The sequence below is a fragment of the Camelus dromedarius genome, chromosome 2 (assembly GCF_036321535.1).
Source record: "Camelus dromedarius isolate mCamDro1 chromosome 2, mCamDro1.pat, whole genome shotgun sequence".
NCBI classification, from domain to species: domain Eukaryota; kingdom Metazoa; phylum Chordata; class Mammalia; order Artiodactyla; family Camelidae; genus Camelus; species Camelus dromedarius.
The window spans coordinates 100,935,739-100,960,929 of record NC_087437.1 but is presented as its reverse complement, the minus strand read 5'-3'; the positions used below and the strand labels follow the sequence as shown (position 1 = coordinate 100,960,929).

General features: G+C 34.4%; 1 protein-coding gene across 2 annotated transcripts in view; it reads left to right on the top strand.

Moving 5' to 3' along the window:
- Positions 1-244: 244 nt before the first annotated feature.
- The window catches only part of TMPRSS15 (transmembrane serine protease 15), a 106,932-nt gene continuing 81,985 nt past the window's right edge, over positions 245-25,191 (top strand). The window contains exons 1-7 of one of the 2 annotated variants that reach the window (XM_010977399.3): positions 245-505; positions 3,580-3,710; positions 3,978-4,045; positions 9,819-9,970; positions 11,447-11,491; positions 12,969-13,004; positions 19,948-20,079. In XM_010977399.3, coding sequence (XP_010975701.2) covers positions 361-505; positions 3,580-3,710; positions 3,978-4,045; positions 9,819-9,970; positions 11,447-11,491; positions 12,969-13,004; positions 19,948-20,079 — 709 coding nt within the window. In that variant the 5' untranslated portion in view covers positions 245-360. The remainder of the gene's footprint in view (positions 506-3,579; positions 3,711-3,977; positions 4,046-9,818; positions 9,971-11,446; positions 11,492-12,968; positions 13,005-19,947; positions 20,080-25,191) is intronic. The other variant, XM_010977400.3, reaches the window with a different exon arrangement.

The window sequence follows — 25,191 nt, the reverse complement described above, 5'->3', positions numbered from 1 at the left end:
TTTCACATTTATTCAGCTCTCAGAATGATAAAGTATAATTTTTGTTTACAACATGTATTTAATTTCATTCATCTCAACATCTGGCCTGTTGAGGTGATTCACATTTACAACTCTAAGCACTCCTTCACTCACTAATATCTTCTTAAAGATTAACTGAGCTTACAACACTACTTAATGTATAGAGACGTAATGTTCCCAAAGGGACATACACAACTCAGTTACACTGGAGTAGGAAGACTAGTGTAGACTTGTTGTGTCACAAATCTTCTTTGAAAACTTGAGAGGTTTTGCTCTGCAGTTGATGCCAGATTCTCTGCTCTCTCAGAGTTCTTAGAGTAGCACCACCTTCAAAAGCCAAAAATGGGGTCAAAGCGAAGGGCAGTTGCAAGGCACCATTCTCTCAGCACCTATGAGGTCATGTTTGCAGCTCTCTTTGTCATGTTGGTGGTGCTCTGTGCTGGTTTAATCGCAGTGTCCTGGCTGGGAATCAAGGGATCAGAAGGAGGTAAGTCCCATGGAGCTGGCCACTAAAGGTGCTCTCAGATGAATGTACACACTTTAATCTCAGGAATCCTGCCAGTATATTGTATTCATTGCTGTGCTTTTGTGACAAGGTATTTATATTGCTTTCAGATGCTCCACTGTAGTTCACTTCATAGAATATTAAAGGGAAAAACAGTTTGTATATAATTTGGAATTTAATTCAGAATTCATGCCTGAGACTAAGTTTTTGTTTGGTTGGTTGTTGGTTTTAATCCAATCCATTCAGCCACTTTGTATCTCTTGGGGGGGGGGGGGATTAATTAATTAATTAATTAATTAAATGTATTTTTAATCACGGTACTGGGGATTGAACCCAGGACTTGGTGGATGCCAAGCACACACTCTACCATGAACTAAACTCTCCCTGCCAGATTGTTTTGAAAATTAAAAAATGGTAAGTTTCTCAATTTCAACATAGCCCAGGGATCTGTTCTGATGTAAATCATAAACATAATCAAACATTGTTCACTATAGAAGCTGATAAATAGGCCAAGTTAAAGAAAAATAATGTTCTTTATTTCTGGAGAATTGTATCTTCTTTCTCTTATTAGTACAACAATTTGAATTGCAACAATGTAAGGGAATTTGGTTGTAATCATGGACTTAAAAGATCTCAAGCTGCCTGAGTAGCAATTTGTGATTGACAGAAAAAAATAAGTAAAGGTAACTATTATTTAGAGCTAAATTACCTGTACCAACTGCTTTCAAAGATCTTCAACTGTATTCTCTTGTTACAACAAATCTATGAGTTAGTTATTATTGTCACCATCGTTTGATATGTGAAAAATCAGTGACAAATTTTAAGTAACTTGTTTAAATCTGAAACATGACTAGGTAGTGCAAACTAGACAATCCAACTTCAGAACTTGTGCCCTTATTTACCATTTATTCATTTATAGGATAATTTTTTAAATTAATGGCAGCATAGCAAAAACCTGGATTTATTTTTTCTCAGAAAATGTTTGCATTCTTTTAAAATGATGAATTATATATGGGCATATTAATTCCTTCTGAAAACTCACAGGGCCAAACCTTTTTATGTGAGTGATTTTGGTTTTACCAAGAAAATTCTCCGCCTTTGAGTTGGTTCTTTTCGCCAAGTAAATAAGTAAGTTTAAGTTAGAATATAATAAATGTAATTTATAGTTTTATAAAATAATTCCAATATAATCCCTGGTTTATTTAACTACTATAGCTATATGCAAGGGGTCCATTTTAAAGAGAAAGAAGGCTTGTGGATATTTTATGTAATTATATGAACAATTAAATAAATTATAGAGGCTCCTGGAGACTTTTAGAAAAGTAGCTGCTGTGGTCTTACTTAAATGCTGTGAATAACTTCAAGGATATGTAACCATTTGAAAGTCCATTAGAATCTTTGATGCTCAGTGAAAATACAGAGGTTGATTATTTTACCAGTAAAATAGAAAATACTTATAAATATTAATATGATTTAATTGTGAACTACTGAATATAAAAAGGGATTTGAGATAAGTCTAGAATAGAACACCAGAGGACACAAGACATACTACTTTTAATACACACTTTTACTTTAATACACTTTTAACTCTTTTTATTGGAAATCATTTTAGACTTTAAAAAAAAGCTGCAAAAATTGTAGAGTTCTTTTATAACCTTCATCCAGCTTCCCCTAATGTCAATGTCTTGTATATACGTAGTACGATGGCCACAACCAAGAAATTAAAGCTGGTACAGTATTATTAACTGAACCACACACTTCATTCAGATTTCATCAGTTTTTCCACTAAAGTCCTTTACCTGTTCCGAATCCAGTGCAGATTCCTACATGGAATTTAGTTTTCATGTTTCCTTAGTCTCCAATCCGTGACAGTTTCTCAGTCTTTCCTTGCCTTTCATTTTTAAATACTCAAATCTTAATGTAATTTTGAGTATTTAAAAAACAAATGAAATAGTATAATAATAATATGTTACATCAATTGTGTAATGATAACTGTTCAGACTAAGCATACATTTATTGTTTAAAATATTAATTCTAATGTTCCTTCTGGAATAGGAGGTTTGTGTCAATATATGACAGATCATGGATTCTGAAGTCAGTCAGTCCTTTGTCCAAATTCCAGATCTGTCACTTTTATCATCTTGGGAAATTTTCTTAGTGAATTTATATCCCAATTTCCCCATCTGGGATAAGAAGAAATAACATGTTCTCATACCTGGTCAATGTATCATTATGACTACCTTTACTAATGATTTCATTATTGTGTGAGTTTCACCTGAAGCAATTCATTTTAAATATAAATATATATCAAAGAAAATATGCTGATAAAGGGATTGTATTGGGCTTAATGGCACATTTAATTACTCATGTTTATATTCAACTTGTTAGCTTTTTTCTTACATTTTTTCATATTGAGATAACAAATTGTCTGCAGCATTCTCAATAAGTTCTCCAGTAATGACAGTCTCCATCTGATGGCAAAAGGTCATACATACCAATTTTATAATTATTAGGATGAAAGAAGCAACTTCAAGGCTATGTTTCAAAGTAACACACACACTAAAATCTTCACAGCAAACTACATGTCGGAAACCAGCAGTGTCCCTGGATGCTAGGTGTTCAAGAAGTATCTGAAAGCAACTGCAAAACTTTTAATGGTACATTTCTCACCATGTTTCCCTGAATGAGTTCCCATAATTGGCGGAAGCTGATCATCCCTGTAACTTCCAATAGGAATCTCAATAACAAAGAAAACGGAAAAAAAAAAAAAAAAAAAAAACTTGGAAGCTTGGAGTGTTGGTTAGACTTCAAAGAAAAGAAAAAAAATGGGATAAAGAAGTTCATTTTTCAATCTTTTAAAACAACCAGATACCTAAAAATTTAAAAAATAAAAAGTAGCTGATTATAAAACATGATGACTATAGAGGGAAAAACAAGAACTCCAGGGCCAACACATTAAGCCAGAACTTTACTTCCATGTCTTAACCAGCAGGTACATATTCTCCTTTATTCATAATTCATATTTTCAGTGTTTTGCTTCTTATTAATTCATCTAGATGCAGAATTTGGAAAAAGTCATGAAACCAGAGGGACATTCAAAATAACATCTGGAGCTATATATAATCCTAATTTGCAAGACAAACTCTCAGTGGACTTCAAAGTTCTTGCTTTTGACATTCAGCAAATGGTAGGAGACCTTCTCTTTTCACCTAGTTTAAAATTTCATTGCATAGTTTTATTAACTACTTGCCAAAAGATATACAGATCCTGTTCTTTTTGAAACAATTAGTTAATAAATATAATATGCTTAGGATATTTAAAGGTATGAGACCCATTATCACAGAGAAAGAAATTGCTCCAATCCAGTTCTAAGCAGAATATAAAGATTACTTTGTTTACATTTTTAAATGAAATCTTAGATTTAATATACCTGTTTAAACTTTTCTGTTTTCAGATAGATGAGATCTTTCAATCAAGTAATCTGAAAAATGAGTATAAAAACTCAAGAGTTTTACGATTTGAGTAAGTAAAGCTCAAAAATTTTAGCTAGATAGAAAGCACAGTATCACAAAATAGTGACCTTTTGTTAATATTTGTAAAAGAGTGTCACTATTTTTAGGAGAAAATGGAACATGTTGAATTTTCAACATTTTTGTGAGGATTGGGAAAAGTGGGACAGTAGAAACTTCTGTATATGTAGCAAATAATACTAATAGCTCTAGAAAGTTGGTCCCATGCTAACATGTTTCTCCTGAGTTCAAGTCTTGCAGACACACAGGGACAAGGCTGAAGCTGATTAAATGCAGTTGCATAGAAGTGTGATGTTCAATGTACATCAAGTGGGAGCCATAGGGGACTCAAGGTCATTGGAGAATGCAAAGAGCCTCTCTTATAGAAAGGCTGATGATCTCTTATCTCAGATCAAAAACCATTGAACAAGGGAGCCTGGCACTGAAGACACTTGGTGTACAGTCTTCACAAGAGTCCTGACATTAGCAAGAGTCCCTAGTTCTTAGTGACCAAGTAGAGGTAAAGAGGTCAAGTCAAAAGTGAAGAGGTTATGTTTAGAAAAGCAATGACAGAAGGCCAAGTGAGGATTAGTTAATGGGCAGAGGGAAACTTTAGGGCTTGCAATTTCTTGTCGGAACAAAACATATCCACTCAGTGGAAGCCATAATGAAGAAAAGCACAAAGCTTCATCATTTTATACCAAAAAAAAGTCTCTTTTTCTCACCTACTTCTCTATCTGTATTTATCATCCTTTATCCCACTGCATATTCGTGATGCCTTAGTGTCAGTAGCCAGTCAACCCTTCCCCCATCTACATGCAGTCTTCATTCCTGTCTACAATACAGAGGCTTCTACTCCTGTTTTCCAGGGATTAAAATCTCTGACAGCCTCTTTTACTGGCCTAACTTCGGGTCTAGAAGGAGACATGTGGGCTCTCAGGAAAGGTTAGTATTATTATTATAGTTTGTTTTTCTTAAAGTGCTGTTTTAAACTACTTACTTAGCATTTATTCTGTGACGGCAGAACCATACATGCAAGAATTTATTTCACTTTTAGAGCTATTTAGCTACTTTGGAGTGAGTGGAACCAATTTCTCTTTTCCGGTTTTGGAGAAGATTGAGTGTGGAGAGCCATATTAAAGCATCAGTTCGCATTTAGTTCCCAAAGCTTGTAGTCTTCCTTAAGGAGAGGTATTGCGGGTACCTGCCTCACCCTCATTGGGCTCCGCCCAGTGAAATCCACGCAAAGCCCAGGATCTAGTGCAGAGTTTATTAGGATAGTTTTCCTAATGGAAGCCTTTGTCTTTTCCTGTTTACAACATGCTAGATAACTTTGCTTTTCTAAAAGTGGAAAATTTGCTGAATATAGACTTGTGTACAAGGTCTGGTGGTTTATCAAAACCCCAGCATTTTCTTTGATACTTAAGTAATCTTTTATTTCTCTAGATGGTAAAATCACTTTATTTGAAACTATAAATTATTTGAGCTCAAGAATTATTTCTTTCCCTTCAGCTACCTAGGAGACCAATATAGAGCCTAAAACTTGATACATATTTTATAATGATACTCAAATAATATACTTCATCAGTGTAGAGAGATTTTCACCTAGTTGTAGCTGAACTACTTTTAAATCAGAAGTGAGTTGTTAAAGATGCAATGCAAGGAAATTTCATGAAAATGTCTGTAAGATAAATTACAGGTATGTACTTTGGGAGACTGAGAAGAAAAGGATAAGAAAAGAAATTCAGAGGCAGGAAAGAAAGTAACTAGCAAATATTTAGGTTTACTTTAAATAGTTGCATGTACAATGACATACTCCACTCATAGAAGAAAGTGGCAGACGCCTATTAGCTTTATAAATTATTTTCATTTTAATCTCCAATTGATAAAATGAAAAAATGAAAATAACTGAGTTCCCACTAACAATAGCTACACCAACTGTGAAAAATACATCTAAAAATCCTTTAAAGCACCTATTTCCATTTTTGTTACTGATTTTAATGAAAATCACACCCCATGCACGTGTATATAGTCAAATTGCTCGGAATACTAAACTTGGTCATTAATCTATCTCTTCTTCCTTTTAAAAATATTATTTAACATCAACTCTTGCCTCCCTGCAAAATTGTGTGTGTGTGTGTGTGTGTGTGTGTGTGTGTGTGTGTTCACAGAGCCACTGCAGGACAAGCAAATGGTTTACCCTCCTCTGGGAACCCTTTCTGTTATTCTGCTTTGTGGAAAGCGCTTTGACTCAAAGAGCAGTTAGCAGTCGATTCCTTTAATAAAGGTCTGTTTACCCTTTGTGGCAATACGAAGCTGATTTTGCCCTTTGAGCACAGATGAGTCACAAAGTTAGGAAAAGAAAGACTTTTGTTTATTCAGCAGCCCTAGAGGTTATCAATATCATTAAGGAAAATAAGAGATAAGAAACATTTGATTTATTGTACGCAGGCTTTCTGTATAATGATAGGATTTATCTGCTCAAAAAAAAAAAAAAGAAAGAAAAAGACTCAGTGATTCCACTGGAACAAGTACTTTGAAATGAAAATGAAAATGGCCATTGTTTCTTTTTTCTTTCCCTAAAAGAAGAATTCTCATTACCGTAATAAATAAATCCAACCTCACAGCAGTGATAGAGATCATTGCTAAACTACTGAAATAAAAGCTTTAGCTTTCTTATTAGGTGAAACACAAACGCTTATTATGGTTTTCCTGATTTCTACTATGTAGCTGTCTTATCTCAACATAAACACTGAATAAGAAATAAATTTTAAGAGAATACAACTGTATGTGGATAATAGGATATGTAACTCCTGTCCTTGCAAAGTGTAAATTATTAAATACGATGTATAATTCACAACTAAGAAAACATCTTTCATGCAGAGATGTTTCATTATGCCTGAGGATGAGCTAATTCAGTTACTTTCAACTCAGTGAAAGAAAATTCCAGATTTGCACTCTCTCTACTGAAATTACCTTACCTCTTCTACTCCCTAAGCCAAATGAAATAAAGGCAAGTTTTCAGTCAAATAAATATTACACAAAGAGAAAGTTACACAAAGAGAAAAATCCAGTCTAATCAGAATTAAAACTATCTGCTATGCAACCAAGGATGAGAGGAATATGTGGACTTGAAGACAGAGCAACTAATGAACATTGTTCACCTCACTTTATTTTAACCATATTTAACTCTGTCCATTTAAGAATTTGGGGTGTGAGGGTGGCTAAGGAGACAAGAAGAAGAAGAAGGGGTTATGGAGAAGGAGGGAGGACAAGCAGAAAAAGAAGGGAGTAAAGGAGGAGAAAGAGGAGGGGGAGAGGGAGGGAGCAAGGGAAAGGCGAGGGAAGATGCTCTTTTGCCAAAGTAGGGAAGCAATAAAATATCTATTTCTTCCCCCCCAAGAGTTCACCCAGATATTTTCCCGATCTATTTGGATATAAAGTTCTAGCAACAAAGTAAGATAGTTAAAACCTGGACCTGCACACGTGGGCAAATGTGTTGTATTGTCTTTCCAACTGCAAAATAGTTCATAATGGTGTTGACAGAGGTGGTTATAGGGGTGGGGGATGGGAACTATATAAAAACACATCTGGGAAACAGAGGTTTTGTGTTTAATTCCTCTCTCTGATACTAATAAGCTGTATAACTCTAGGCAAAGTTAATTGCATTATTCTGAGTCCCATTCTCCTTATTGCTGAAACTACAAAGTCGGCCAACATCAGATGTAAAAATGGAGTCAGTTCTTTTTTCTGGAGCTTCATTTTAAATGTGGGATGAAGCCTGAGAGTTGTGGGCCAGTTAGGATTTTTTAAATTGCACTTAACAGGACACATGACAATAAAAGTGCCTTGAACAATAATTGTTTATCGTCTGACATCGCAACAAATCTGGAGGTTTCATCAGAGGTTAATTCAGTGGTACAACGACAGTGACGCAATTAAGAATTTAGGTGTTTTCCTTCTTTCTCTATGCTATCTTTAGCTTGTCAATCAGAGCTTGCCTCATGGCCCCAAAATAAATGTAACCGTTCTGACAATCGCATCTAAACGTATTGACATTCAAGGAAGAGGAGTAGTAGTCCACCACAGGTCTTTATTTTATTAAATATGGAAATGTTTCCCAGACATTTCCCATCAGTGCCCCCTCCTATTTCACCAACCAGGGCCTGGTCATACACCTATGAATAAAACCATCATTGACACAAAGAATGATTGGAGAAGCCGTGACAAAATAGAGAGTTATTCTCAAATAAAATTAGGGACTGTCTAGCACGGAAAAATTAACAAGTGTGGAAGAGTAGATAAAAACATTGTCTATGACAAAGTCTATCTTGTCAAGGACAAGAGATTCGACAGGTCAATAAATCTGGGGAACCCTGAACTAAATAGTTACTAAGAAGCCTTGTCATTTACAAGATTTGGTTACTATGATTTAATCAAATGATTGAAAAGTTAACATTCTAACATTTTAAAATTATTAATAGAGGTGAAATGTGCAATTATTGATCAGAGTATACTGTTAAGGGAATCACTTCTGCTAAACTGAACCTGAAAATTAGCACAGAAACTAAAAAAGAATATTCTACTGAGTGTAAATGCTGACCCACTACAATCTTTCAGGAGCATTTTGATCCTGTATATAGTCATGAAGGGAAAAAGACATTTACTATAGGCTCTATTAAGACAGGTATACAGACTCTTTAGGAGTTGATGAAGACCTTCAAGAAACTCTTTATCTTACAAATATCACAAGGATATGAATCTAATTGCTTACATTTCAGAACCAGCAAACATAACTATAGGCAAAATTTTGTTCTCCTTAGTCTGCCTCTTAAGGATCCAAGTACACCCTGAGCTCCCCCAGCTTCCTGAGGGGTGCAGAATGAAGACCAGAGAGCTGGAGTTTGTCTCCAAAGTGGTTGTAGCCTAAAAGCACAGTAGCAAAGTAGAAATGGAGACAGAAGAGGGCACATCTCTCAAGTATCCCTCTTGGGTCAAAAATTTATGCATTTTTATGATTCTTTAAAGTATAAACAAATTACCACTGAAGAAAACTTTTAAAATGCATGTTTCAGAGAAGATGAAGTAAAAGGGAAGATAACTTGGGCCACGTAACTGAACTCTAACGTTATGGTCAGAGGTGATGTAGGCAAGATAATCCCAGCCTTTGACCATGAGACTGAAAATCCCATACATCCCCAATAACCCACTTATGCTTGTCTTCTTTCTACCCTTTGAAATCAGGGTGTATTTCTATATTTTTATTAAAAATAGAGAAGAAAAAGTAGATATAAGTCAGTTGCTGTAAGCTAAATCTCAGGCCTTCATTAACTATATAGAAAAATTTTCTTTGAAATCGGTGAATCTACTTTAGACTTCTTCCTACTTAGAAGTCAAATGTTAAAAATGAAGGATCCGCACTCTTCACTTTTTTGAAACAGTAAAGTGAAAATAAATGTCATGATACCATGTGATTTTGTTTAATTTGACATAAATGACTCTGGCCTGGCCTAGCGATTAGTGTGCTGATGTGGGACTCAGAAGTGTCAGGGTATCAGGTTCTAATTCTGACTATGTTTTTGTATTCTTGGAGAAACATTTAGTCTTTTCTTTTTCTTCCACCTGTGAAACATAGATGATATTTGACGTGCCCTACGTTGTACAGGTGTAATAAGGATTAATAAGAGGATAACTGTGGAGAATTTCAAAGACACCTGGCATAAATTGGGCACAAACCACTTGAAGGAGGCTGACTTTTTTCTCTTCTATCACTTTTTGCTTGGCAGAAATGGCAGCATCATAGTCATATTTGACCTTCTCTTCTTCCAATGGGTGTCAGATGAAAATGTAAAAGAAGAACTGATTCAAGGCATTGAAGCAAATAAATCCAGCCAACTGGTCACTTTCCATATTGATGTGAACAGCATCGATATCACAGGTATCTGTGAACATTATTTGATTTCTTTGATTCATTAAGCTATGAAATGAAAATTCTAGCTATATACCAGAGAGGCAGTGGGATCACCCTGGACTTCAGGAACCTGTCTTATTGCCTGAGGTAACACATTTACATAAGAAAAGTGAAATATGGAAAACTGTATTTGGAGAAAAATATCAGTGATAAAAAGTTTGTAAAGTATCAAATATCAAAAGGGTTCTGAAAATATTGGCATTCATAAACGTTCGTGGCTCTGATGACATTTTTGGCATTGGCCAAGCACAACCAGACTTTGCAGAAACCCTCCATTGGAGAGTGATGCTCATTGCTTTCTGATAGAATCGTAGAGATTATTAGATTACCTAACTGAGTGGCAAGTCCAGTCTCTAACTGAGGACTTAAAAGAAGGAGAGGAAGTAAAAAGAGAGGCTAATGAGTTTGACTCATCCCTGTTACTTTTAAAAAAACCTCATTTTTTAAATGATAAATAGTGTTCAGATAAAAATAAATCAAAGGGGAAGAGATACAGGGCATCAAAAATAATAGCAAGGCAATAATGTCCATGAGTGTTAGGTTATTGTAAATTTTCCATTCTGGTTATCCTTCGTTCAACTTAATTCAACAGACATTTACACTGTGTCCTATTTTCGTTGAAAACAATAGTAATTTGTCAGACCCATCCAGATCTGCAGTCTCTAATCTGTAAACCATGAGGCTAAATATGTTTTGGAATTCAGAAAACTTTAGATGTTAGAAAGCTGATCGGTATATAAATATCCATTTTAAGTGGAATAAAGGCAAATTTTATATCACCTGTTGCCAGTTCAAATAGTTTTGCTCCAGAATGAGATCAGTCAGTAGAGATTTGCTTCTGAATCAAGTATATTAAAACATGCAGATGTGTTTTGTTTTGTTTTGATTTTGTAATGGAAGATACTAAATCGAGGACCTCGAGTTCCTTTTCTCTATAGTACAGGTTCGTCGAGCACAGTTTACTTTCACCAGGTCTCCTGTGTGTAGTACGGTGCCTGTTCAGTAGGAAGTGCTGCTGAACTAAAGTGCTACAGCCAAAGGGCTTACGTGCCCCTTCTAGTGATGGTTTGGTCCCCTCTGGCACAGCTGCTGGAAAAGAGACGGTTTTGGATCTTTGTCTAATTCAGATTAGCTAAAACAGGTGTTTTTCTTATCAACAAATTACTCCTGGCATCAATCCTATTATGTGGTATCTTTACTACCCCCATGTTGCATAGGTAAATTTTATAGAGAGAATATACAGAGATTCTGGAAATTCATCAAATGCACCACAATCAACTAATAATGAAACAATTAAATAATAGGAACATTCAGTATGAGATAGGATGAAATGGAAACTCTAAGAGATCAGATACTCTGAATAAATATTCAAACTGCACTCAGTTCTTTGTGATCTATTTATACCATAAGCTCTAATTTTGAATCAAACTTACTTTATTCCAGCATCTTTGGAGAATTTCTCTACAATAAGTCCTGCAACAACTTCAGGTCAGTACTTAAGGCATTTTAAAATATGTAACTTAGTGACCGTAAAACTCCATAAAATGACGTTAGGGAAGGATTCAACTTTTTTTTCCTGACAACTCTTTCTGAGACATTTAGTCTTCACATCAAAATGTAAAAAGCATACATTTGCTTAGGAATAATGTAGTTCATAATACTGCAGGGTTCATAACACCTAGTTACATATGCAAGGATATGCATTTCCAATTTCAATGCTCCTTTCATATTTTAAACTCTATATACATATATGCATATATGGGTGGGTGTGGGTGTGTGTGGGTGTGTGTTCTCAAAATATGCCTCTGTTCATGCAGCCTTGAAAATGAAGCCATGACACTTGTAAGGTCACTAAAAATGAGGGAAAGGAGTTTAAAAGATAATCAAATGGTAACTTGCAAAATGTATTGCACTCTTTGGAGAGAAGAATCTAGGGCTTAAGTTAACTTTTTGCTCTATTCTGGCATTTTCTTCACTCCATCTTTCTAACTATAATCAGTCACTACTACTTATAAAATTTAGAAATTCACTTTGTCTTATCAAGATCATACACACTATTAAAAGGGTGCTTTGAGAAATTATCAATAATTTTAGAATTAACCTGAGTTACCTTAAAATGTAAAATCACTCCATTGTAGAAAAATTATTTAAATTGAAGTCAGAAGATTTGAAAACTAATCCTTTCTCTGCTAACTACCAGAATCACTGGGCATTTCAACCTCTGAAAATCTGCTTCCTATAAATTGTGAATAATAAAATTTTTATCAATATTTCAGAAATCATTCTTAATATAAAATTTATATAAAATGATTTTAATGTGTAAATTGTGATAAAACCATAAAGATATGACTTTCAGTATTATCTATAATCATGGCCATTTTTATAATATTTGAAAAATCTATTTTTTAAAGTATCTACTTGGACTGGGTATACATTTTACAAACATTATCTCATTTAATTCTCAGAGTGATTCTGTACAGAGGTAATATTTTTTCCACCTAAAAATAAATAAATAATCAGGAACATACCCAGAGTCACAGCTGCTACACGTCAAAATCAGGAATTAAAACGAATTCCTTTCGATTCTAAAGCCCGTGGTCTAAGCATATCTCAAGCTTCTATTTCAAATAACATCAGATTAACCTAGAACATTTAAGTCTACAGCCATTATGAAACTAATGAATCCTTATGTTTAGTTACTGAAAATTAAAAAACATCATCTTCTTTATTTAAAGAATAAAAGATGACTTATAAATCTAGAAACCTCTGCTCTGTAATTTGAAGAATCAATAAAAATATAAAAGATTTATTTTTAGATCCCAATACTAATAGTATATTCTTAAGTTAATAAACACCAATAATTCATAGTAATTTTTAAAACGTCAAGTAAAATATTAAACAGAAAGAATTCCTAATAATCAGTTTTAAAATGTAATCATTATTTTAATGTCATTTATTTTTATAGACAAGTTAACAACTAGAAGTCCTCTGCCAACTCAAGGTAGGTTTTAATAATATTACTTCTCTTATTTTAAAAAAGTTTTTGCTAATGTTTGATTTTGGGGCTCCTGAGAATTCTCTGATAATACGGCATTTAATAGTACCCCTATCTAATAGATTTTAAAAACTAAAGCATAAAAGTTTACAGTTTTAGCTTAAGATTCTACAAAAGTTAACAATATATTTCAGCTAATTAATGCCTGGATTATCTGACCTCACTCCATTCCTCCATCTATTAGAGCCATGGTTATTATCTACTGCTAAGAATGCCACCAACAAGGTTAAAATGTTTGCCAGAGAGGATGTAGGTTTCATCAGATGTGAGGGATTTTTTCTTCATTTATTCTCTCTGTATACAAATAGGAGATGCTTGCTGTCTCTTCTTAACACTCATATGTTGCCAAACCAGTACCAAAGTAGCCTTGGATTCAACCATCCAACAATTTTTCATTAAATGCCTACTTTGTGCCAACTCCTGGGATGTCTTTGATGTGACAGTTTCTCTGGATTCTTAGTAATGATCTACTGTGCTTTTGTCTATCTGCTGGTTAACTAAAGTGTCTTCTCTGGTCCTAACTTACTCTTCATGTTAAATGATCTGGGTGTGTACCTAATCTCTTTAGGTATACTCTGTAAAGGCAATAATGTATAGATCTTCAGCTCCTAAAATAATACCACCATTTTAATGTTATTAGAATTTATATCAAATATTATATACACACAAGGAGAGAACACTTGTGAAATTATAAATACCCTCTGGATGAGACTTAATAATTCTTGAATAAAATGGTTGGTGTGATGTTTGAAAAGCAAAGTGATACGTGAATCATTAATCAAAATGCTTTATGAAACAGATCTTCACATCTCCAAACGCACAGAGGTCTTCCGCGGTAAGATAAGCATGCCTAGGGTTGTATTTAGGTGTTATCCACGTAGTAGCACAACATACTGAAAAATAAAGCTGCTCTTGAGCCCCCAGTCCCTTCTCCAATGTAGAAAACTATTTATAGCATCTAAAATCACCTTTCAACACGCTTGCAAAAAAATATTTTTAGGATGGAGAATAGCTAATTCTTTTAATCTAAAAATCAACTAAAAAATAATTTTAACATATTTTGAGAGATTTATTTCTAAAAATTTAAAAGCAACAAATATCTAAATGAGTGCTCTGTTTTTTTATTTCTGTCTGTTTATTGATTCATTGAGTGATTCATATAACATATTGAGGACCTCTCAGTTGTGTAAAATGCCCTAGGAGAACTACGTGGAATGACTTGGGGGAAAAAATCAGTGTTAAATCAAGAAACTCTTGATTTCAAACAAGTTTTTCCCTTTACTATCCTGAAGACAAACCCACCAAAAATACAAGAAGTGACTGAACCATATGCCCAGTTCCTTGTGGGACATTTGATCCTGTTCAAAATGTCCATAAGAAATTTGTCCACACCAAAAAGATCCTTGATAATTTGGCCCCATCCAAAACCATTTGTCATGGACCAAATTACAGTCGTGGACATTTTAGATAGGACCAACTTTCAAGGATCTTTTGGTATGGACCAGATGTCTTAAGGACCAAAGATCTCAAAGACCGAAATGTCTTATGGAGCAAATGTCCTGTGGTCATTTTAGGCAGGACCAAATGTCTGCTAACAACCCAGTTTCCTCTGGCCGAAGGAGATGGTGCCTAGGGAACAGAGAGCATGAGAGTAATATTCAACCCATGCTTTTCTCTCCTGGGGAGGGGAGCAGAAATCTCCTTTCCTACATGTAAACTGTAGGAATGGGATCAGTACATATTTAGTCCTATATTTTACACTTTATGTAGGCATATGATAATCAAAATGAAGACCAAAAAGTAACATGCAATTCTCAGTCATTGAAAGGGCATGGGTGAATCTACCTGTAACTGATCCCACCTATACATGATGTTTGGCAAGCTACCTAGTCTTTTTGAACTTTGTATTTGTTGTCTGAAAGATAAAGATTAAAATATGTACCTTAGAGAGTGGTCATGAAGAAGAGAGAAAATACGGACACCATTGTACTATCTCAATTAATGACTGGCACAAAGGAGGGATATAACCTATATTAGATCCTTTTCCCTTCCCTCTTCTGACTTAGAAAAAGGTAAAAAAGCAGTTGGATATTTCTTATAAAATGGCTTTTCAAAAAATGAACTAAGGTTAAAACAAGATGATTGTACTTGGTCATGCTAATTTTAATCTGATCATTTATCTGAAAAAAAACTTCCTTTTCCTGTTATTAGAGACTGTGTTGAATTACCTTAATCAAACCTCAAAGAATTATATTAAAGTAAGTAGGTAGCAAAATATCACATTCCCTCTTTTACTGGATTGTGAGTCCCCAATCATCCTTCCCATTTACTCCTCTCATATGGCAAGAGACCGTAGATTTATAGAGGGGAACGAGGCAATTAAACTTGAGAACCGCAATTTCCAAGCAGTAATTTATTATGAATATGCCTTTCAGGGATGTTAAGTTTATTTTCATTTTTATATGCCTGGAAGACAGAGTTTGAGAAAAATCAACAAATGCATGCATCATATACCAGGCGTTAGTACTGTTATAAATTCTGCCGAAGAGAATTTTTGGATGATAGCGGTACAAAGTCCATGAGGATCGTGTTCTATTGTTCAGCTGCCTTTGTTGCCAATTACTGTAAAGTTTTACTAACCCACTTGGAACACTAAGGGGAGAGATGGGAACTGAGGGTGCATTACACCAATTGATGTCCTGGCTGCTACAGAGTGCCTGGAGGGGCTCTTTGGGGCAATTGTTCATATGCTTGAAGGGTTTCTAGAAAATGGCCTGTTCTAGTCTTTTGTTGCTTACTGTGTAGGCAATGATTGCAGAAAAACAAAAGTTTCACTATCATGGGCTTTCTCAGTCTCAAAGAAAATGCAATCCTGCTATAGTTCTACTATGTGGAAGGCTTTGGGAACTGAAGAAAAAGAACTGGCTGATTTAGTGAAGAACATGAAATTGAGTCAAGAGAAACTAAAGTAGAATTATGTTCCTCAGTTGAATTAATTGCCCCAGGACTAAGGCACAACCACTGTATCTGACATAAAAATGCATTTTGACTTTAAGTATTTTTTTCCTCTGCATTCGAGAGAACAACATATATATATGTATATACAGCTAAGCACTCTCCCGTAATTTAAGACATTTTGATGCACATGATATCAGAACTATTAAAGTATCTTTCCACTGTAATTTCATTTGAATTGAACAGCCATAGTCTTGCCAAAAAGATTAAATTTATTCTATCAAAGTAGATGAGAATTTCTGTAAGGTGATCTCTATTTCTAATGCAGTACAATGAAATGAACTTGGTCTCTCAGAGCAAACGTTCATGGATTCAGATTACAATTTCATTACTAAGTGAGCTATAAGGACCTTGAGTTTAATTTGTCTCACTTTTGGCCACCAAGCATTATTATTACCCTCATTTAAATCATAGGAAAAACAAATAAACCTCAGATTTCCAAAATATGATTTTCAAATTATAATCTTGTATATAACACTTATTGTAACTGGTTTGGAAGGAAAAAAAATAATGGATTTCAGTCTTTTTTGTCCCCCACAATGCTCACCACAGTGGCTGTACAAAATAGGCACAAAAGATTTCTCACCCTAAATCTCTGGAAATTATTGTGCTCAGTCTGAAATAATCACATTTGAGTGTATACGAATCCTTCATAATACAAATATAAATAGATAATTAAAACCTCCCATTTGCAGAATTCCAAATAATACTAATTTACTGGTGGGTTTTCATACTATGCAAAAAAATTAATATCCTGAAGATAAACAACCATAAAGACATAAAAATATGCCAGGTGTTTTCCCACTCAAGAGAACAGTAACTAATATTCAGGCAACTTGATCAGCTTCTAATAAACAGAATCAATTATTATTCTCTTTGTGTACATTTCCTTCAATAGAATTCCTTAGCTCCTTTCCTAAAAATTCCCTATTGAGAAGTATAGGATAGATTTCTTAGAAAAGGAGAAAGACTAGAGCAAAATTAAGGAATGGAATGGAAAGCTAAGTAATCCACAAGTCAAAGAACTCTAGTTTTAAGAACGGAAGGTCATTTCTACAAACTAGCATCTGGCTAATTTTTTTCGTAGTTTTGTTGGAAATTGTAATGATAGTGTGCATGTAAGGAGATGAGAGGGAGACAGAAGACTAGGTAAAAATACAACCTGATAAAATCCTAAAACAATCCATCTATGTAACAAGACGACATTCATATTTTCCATATTGGTTTCAATATGAGGAACTTCTCTTTATTCACAGACCAAAACAGCTGAGTGTTTATGCAACAAAGTCCAGAGAGATAGAGTGTACAACCTAAACAAGATTCTAGTATTTCCACCTTCAAGTCAGAATATTTCAGACTAGAGTCATTTTGTGATCCCCCCAGCTGTTGCGCTTACAGTCACTGTCATGACGAATGACCACTGGCAATGCACTGGCCACCCCAAAAGCAAAGCTGTCATCTTCGGCATCTCCTTATCCACCCCCCTCCAATCAGGAGCACATTTGGTCATGAAAGCTCATCGAATCTACTTGTAAAATAGCAAGTGGACTGAATATGCCCTGTCTCCTCTGCTAGTGCAAGAGTTCCAACCCTTAGCAACGTTCACCTTGACCACTGAAACAGTTTCTTAATTGGTCTGCTCCCTTCACTTGAGTCTCCACTTAGTCCCGGAATTGCTTTATGAAACACGGACTGATCATATCACACATATATGTAAAAATTTTCAATGCCATGGCCTATAGAAAAAAATTTTTTTTGATATGTTACAAAGATTTTTTTAAAAGTCCCCCAAGATTTGGCACCACATTCCCTACCATAGCTTCAACAAGCATCCTACATACAGATAAGTTAGATGCCTCTATTTTCCATATATTAATGTGCTTCTGAGGCATCTCCATGTATACGTCCCACATTCCTCTCTTCCTTGTGCATGTCTTAGCATCCTTCAAAACATAGTTTATATGAAGATGTTTTCAATCCATGCCTCAGAAGAAAACTAATCCTTGGTGCAGTCCAGTTCTTGGTGTTCCCATATCACTTTTTTTCTATCTCTTTTTTTAAAAAAATGATTAGTTCTGAACCAGTCTCCCACTAAACTCCAAGCTCCATGATGATAGCCTCTCCGCCTTCCTCGTCTTTTTATCTCTATCCCTTAAAAATCCATGACATAAATGAGCAGAAAATAAACACTAGTTAAGTGAATGAACGATCATTAATTGAGATCAAAGGTCCCAAGTGGTGTCACTTGCCAGTGTGGTTTTGAAGTTCACTCTGTAGAGTTAAAAGCAACAGATAAAGTCGTGAAGCATCAGAAAGTAAAGTTCCCATGAGAAGCATTAGGACAGACAAAATTATTGTCTTAGTTATATCTGCAAATCTGTTCTTCTAGATGCTGAACAATTAGAATTCTATTAACTACTGTTAACATGAGACATAGAGTTTCTAGAATAATGTGCTTTTTTCTCATTTATTTATCAAGCATTAGTGGAATACTGTCAACACAATGCCTTTCACGGGGACTCAGTAATTGAGGATTCTCTTGATGAGTGTCTCATATATATCAACAATTATAACATGCATATGAGTTTATTCACTGTCATTTTTATCATTTTTTTATTCTCCTAAATGGGAGTATTCAGTCATTTGGGAGTGGCTCTTGTCTTTATCCTGTCCTGTTTTAGATATTAGGTGCTCCATGATTTCCCCAGTGGTTTATATCCATTTTAATTGTAGCCAATTACAAAAGTCCAGTTTAGTTGTATACATACGCAGCAACCCTGTCTATAATGTTCCTAATTAAGTATTGGCTTAGCAGATTGATTACAGCACTTTTCTTTTCCCAATTAATTTTATGGGGTATAAAGAGAAATTTCAAAATCAAATTTATTTTTTCAATCCAGCAGATGGCAGTGCAGTGCGGGTTTTAAGATTAAGAACAATAGCAAAAAATGCTATTGAGCTTAAAGACTTTCCAAAACCTTTACACCATCATTGTTATTCTAATCATAGACCTAAGTATTCAAATTCTCACATTTCTCAGAAATATAAAAAGATATGTGTTCATCTAGTGGGCATATAAGTATATTTTTAGAATTGCACCTAAATTTTCCAAGTCAAATTTTAAAGGTAAAATGTGTTTCTTAGTCCATCTTTATATTTAGAAATGAGGAAGCGGAGCAGGTGAAGGACAGGACAGGCTGAGAGGTGCAAATTGATCAGATCCTGGACAGAGGATGGCATGGAACCCTTCAGAGCTATGTTTGCATCTTCCCCCCCTCACTAATAACTTCTGACCCAAGCAAGGAGATATTGAACAGAAATAGCTATTGGGTTTCTCTTGCTCAGTGCACTGGGGATCTTAAGTGTTTTATTTTACTATAAAATAGCTTTCTTTGACAAACTTTGGTCTGCAATATGGAAAACCTTGTCTTCAGTCACTATATTTTCAAATAGTAAGTTTTTAAGTAAATGAAGTGGCTTCAAGATACTGCAGATGATATGATACACATTTCAATAAATTGCCCGTATAATACGTAACAACCCTAGGAGGTGTAAATACTGGGGGCTAAATGTCCAAACTGTAGTATTGATTTATCAGTGTTAAAATCAACAAAGTAAATATCATATTTAACACCTATGAAGAAATATGTATCTTTTTTCAAAATTTAAAATTCTAAATGTTTACAAATTAAATCGATTCACTAAATGAAATAAATACTTCTTTTGGGAATTGAAATACATGCTTGTAAGTAAGTGTATATTTACCTAAGTGATGAAAAAGTACATAATAAATATCCAAACTTTGTACACATCTCATTAGTTGGAAATTAAATCTACTGTGCAAGAAACTTATAAATTGAATCTTTTTCAAAAGGAAACATCTCAATAGAGTGTCCACCTGATTCAAGGCCATGTGCTGATGCACTGAAGTGTATAGCAATTGATTTATTTTGTGATGGAGAATTAAACTGTCCAGATGGTTCTGATGAAGACCATAAAATTTGTGGTAAGTAATGACCTTCCCTCCCCTCTCCCCTCTTCCTTTTCATCTTCTTCCACTGTGTACAAACAAACACACACACACACACACACACACACACACTCACCCCTCAGGTGCCAGAAACTACTGGAGAATGAGCTATCTCCATAGCCATGTTTATAATTTAGTCAAAAATCTAAAAAATAATTATATTAAAGTTTTCTAAGCTATATCATATGATATTAAACATATTAATCGATTAAACCAAATTCTATTTGACAACTATAGAAAAAGGCTGTGGTTAACCCTGTCTGGGGAAGAGAGTGACATTATTTTTCATCTCTTATTAAACTATTACAAACTATTATGAATTTGGACACTTTTTCACCTTCATATCATAATATCTGTCATTTTATTTTTGCCATTTTAGTAGTCTCTAACTCAGTAATCACCACTCCTTAATTCCAATTGTTGCTTTTATTCACCTTTTGGCCAAGAAACAAAACACAGACAAAGAGTGTACCTGAGTTGCAGTTCTGTGAATAAGGAAAATCAGTTATGAATAAGATCTTCATGGCTGATGAATTTTAAAAATCTGTGTTTTCTTTGTAAATTTTGGCATCTGTTTTGAGTGCTAATAATTTTTTAAAGATCACTGTTATTGTTATTATTAACTAACACTTAAGTAGTGCTTACTATGCACCAAACACCAAACATGGCATATCCATGGCCAATCATTTAGGTGATTTAAACATCTTTAATCTTTGGCTTATTTCTTCGTTTTATAGCTGGGTAATGAAAGATTACCACGTAGATTAAGTACAGGTTGGTAAGCAGTATGAGGAACTAATTACATAACTCCAGCCTATAATTTGCTTTTGAAAAATTAAACAGCGGAAATCAATTTTTTGGTGTGGTTTATGGTCAGTTTAAAAACTGACCATGAGCACTATTAGTTCCTGAAATGTGTAAAGGCTGTAGATACAATTTGCTACACTTGGTCTCCTACTATTTGTTACCCTTTGTTCTTGTTGCTTGACGTTAACTGAAGAGGAATGCTCCAATACCAACCAAAGTTGCAAAAATTAACCTCTCCACTTGGTACATACTTGAAAAGACAGGCAGTCTGTCCGTTTCTCAAGACCAGCTCAAAAACTGGCATCTTGACCAAAGAGCTTCTAGTAAGCAATCCCAATTCAAATGTTCTTGGATAAAATTCAGACTTCAAAGTTTAACCACACACTTTGAAGTGCACTCAGAGCATATTGGAAGAAATTGCAGGCTACAGAATTTTTTTAATCTATTTTATATAACCAAGTTACTCAAAGAAGAAGAAAGCAATATCTATTTTTTTTTTTTTGGTTTTTTTTTTTTGCTACGGTTTTTAGGTGGTTTTCAAAACCTTGTCAGAGAGTATCTGAAACAAGTGTGCCATCGTGAGGTAATAAAGGCGATATTGATTTATATTTCAAAAATAATATGTATCAAAGTGAGACATGGACTTTCAAGCCTGTGTAATGATGATCGGTAACTTTAAATGGGGGAAAATATATAAGATGAATTAAATAATAAGAAAATGAACCACACCTATTATTTGCTCACCACTGTCACAGAGTTTATCATTTTTAAAATAAATTAGTATCCATGCATATCAAAAAATAATCATAGAAATATTCAATGATAAGTTATAAGTTATCCTAAAATAAGTTATAAGGCCATGAATTCTTCTTCTGAGTCACTATAAACTCATGACACTAACCTCAGTATCAGAACTAAATCCTCTAAATTTGCCTAAAGACACAATCACACTGCATTATTATTTTTCAATATCATGAAGGATTTGTGTTAAATGAACTTTAGTGTCAATTCACTGTCCATGTCACTTTCTTAAACCTCTAGATCCTCATGTTCCATTTTTCTTGATTCTTTTCATTATTTGTATCTTACTTATTTATTTTATTTTTTATTGAAGTATAGTTGGTTTACAGTGTCGTGCTAGTTTCCAGAGTTTAGCATAGTGATTCAGTTATACATATATATATGTATATATTCTTTTTCATTATAGGTTCCTATGAGATACTGAATATAGTTCCCTGTTCTACACAGTAGGATCTTGTTATCTGTTTTATATATCATAGTTTGTATCTGCTAATCCCAAACTATCTCAAACTCCTAATTTATCCCTCCCCCGCGTTCCCTGAATTTGGTACGGCTGAATTTGTTTTCTACGTTTGTGAGTCACTTTCTGTTTTGTAACAAGTTCATTTATATCATTTTTTTTTAGATTCCACATATAAATGATACAATGTGACATTTGTCTTTCTCTGTCTGATTTACTTCCTTTAATATGATAAACTCTAGGTCCATCCATTATTTGTATTTTAAAGTTAGCATTATACCTAGCTTTGAAAAGGAATTTAAAGCCTTTGTGGAATAAGGAAGTGGACAAATCAGTCAATTACTTTACCTTTATCTGTCTAGGATTTTCAGGCATGTAAGTTGTTTCATTCATTACTTAATCATTAATGGTGATGAGTTCTTCACCTAAGCACCACCTTGAACTCCTAGTAGTGTAATTTCTACACGGAAGCCCTTGTCCATCAACCTGCATTCACCACAAAATCATTTTAAGAGAATTCTCTTTATGAAATTGACCTTTGTTCTCTTTTTTCTCTTTTGTACCCTCCAGCTGTGAGCTCTAATTCTAATTTGTGTTATTAATAGAGTCTTATTAATGTTGACTTCCTCACGCAGCTTCCTTTACTAGTCTTTAGAGATTTAGGTTTGCACAACTTATAGCTGACTATAGTAGAATCAAGATTTCTTTAAATTGTTTTCCTTCTGATGTGAATTGCATCAGCAGGAAAGAAAGTTCACTTTTTAGCTGACCTGTGAGAAGAAGAGATGCTGACTCACAGCTTTTAGGCCAGCGCTCAGGCCTATTTGGAAGTTGGCAAGTGTCCTCACTGATTGTTTGCATGTCTCACATGTATGTGCCCAGAGGACCTGGGTGAATGAGCATAGATCGTGTTCGATTTCCGTGTCCTGGAGAGTTCAGTGCCCTGAGCAGACAACTAGTAAACATTGAGCCAGCAGAGGGCGCTCTCAGCGGGTCCTAAGATCATACCTTTAGGAATCCCATCCCACTGCAGGCAGCATTTCAGATAGAGCAATAGAATACCTGGTATTATTTGACAGGCTCATTTATCTCTCACGCAAAAATTTTTTTTCTGATGCTTCGTGGAATAGCACTTTGTAGTCTAAAAAATTATGATCCTGAACATTCAGTAATCTTATTCAGCTGCTGATGAAATATTTGTTTTTCCAGAAGTCTATCCTGCTTATCTAATATAAAATTAGATTCTCCAAAAACATCCTGAAATTAAAGGAAAGAATTTAAGAGAAAGTCCCTAGCACAAGTCTGCATCTTGAAATGATAATAATTTGGCATTCTGAATTGTGTTATTGTAACTAGTTCAACACTCTTGTAATTTTATTGTGGATATCTTCAAGAATATTCTTCTTACTCTTTATTCACATGCAGGATTCCCAGAGGCCCTTTAGAGCAGAACTTGACCTATAGGTGACCCACTTTCACTAAAACTCAGCAATTTCATGGAAAACTGAACAGGCAAATTGATCATATTCTTTAGGGCAGATTAAATATTATGATAAACAGTCTTACCAATGTAAGATGATTACAGGTCATTTATCACTTACATCACAGTCCAAAAAAGATGGCAAGAGGCTGTGCTCTGTAGGCATTCAGGATGCCAGTTCCACCACCATATTGACAGACAATAGAAGAATGTCATAGATCTTCTTTGGAAATCACATCTGCAAATAAACTCAATTACTTCTACATTTTATTAACCAGAATCAGTCATATGACCCATTTTGGAAAGTGCAGTCTAGTCACATGTCTAGAAGGGGACTGAAAAAGGGTACAGCAAACATACAACAACCTCAGCCATCAGGGACATAACTCAGCTTTCTGGAAAATTATGAATCCTGTCGTGCAGCAGAAAGCTGTTGATACTTTTCCCCAAAATATGTAATGAATGGATGTGAAGAATTCCTGAAATGCTACCAGCTTTGCGTATAAGTTTCTCACTGGGTTCCTAAGTATCAGAGTTTAAATATAAACTATTTACAATAGTAGTGGACTTCCTTGCACTGCTTATAGTCTTGGAGTCAACACGTTTCTTGACAAACTATGCTTAAAAGTCTCCATATATCACTTAAAATACACCCAGACACCATTTTCGTTTTTATGGTCATTGAAACTAAGGAATTAATTGTCCCATTTATTTGGCATGGTTTGTGATTGGCAGATAGGTGAGAATGAAGGACAAAATTTTTTTACAACTAGAAAATGATTTATCTCTGAATTAATAAAGTCACGTGTTTTACTGTTTAATCTTCAAATCATACAAATTAGCCTTAATTGTCCTTTTTACTCCAGTAAGTATTACACAAAAAGTGATGCAGTTCTCTCAACAAGCCATAATATTTTCTCTTTCATTTCTTGAAGTCTGTGAGATTGGGTTATTATCTTTTTTGTTCTTAATTTGTTCTTTTTTTCCTTTTTTTTTTTTTCTCCTGCTGGGAATTGGGCTATCATAATCCAATATAATTACTTCCTAGGCCATTATTTTTAAACAGACTTTGAATCGTAAAATTTATTTAACTTTTTTTCATTCCTTTACCATTTGTGTCTTTAAAAAGTATATAGCAAAAAGCCAACCAATATGTGAGATTTATAGCAAGATTTCTATATGCTGTTCAATTTCTTCCTTTTGTTCATAAAAATGTTTGATGTCATATAGTAGCTTGTATTTTATAACTTGACAGAATAACTGTGTAACATTACAATGGGCTTTTCCATTTACCAATTTAGGATTAGTTTAATCTAGAACTCAGATTCCAGGAGCAACAATTTAATTTTGGTAACTTTCTTTGATTTCCTGGCCCTCCATCAAGTCTGGCATATGAGGAATTAACAATGTACCAAAAAAAAGCACACATTCCAAGAGTCATTCAACATAGGATATCAACAGAACTAAGTATACAGAAAATAACCTAAGAAAAGCTAAAAATTGTGAAGATTAAATAAATTTTATTTTTAACACAGACTAT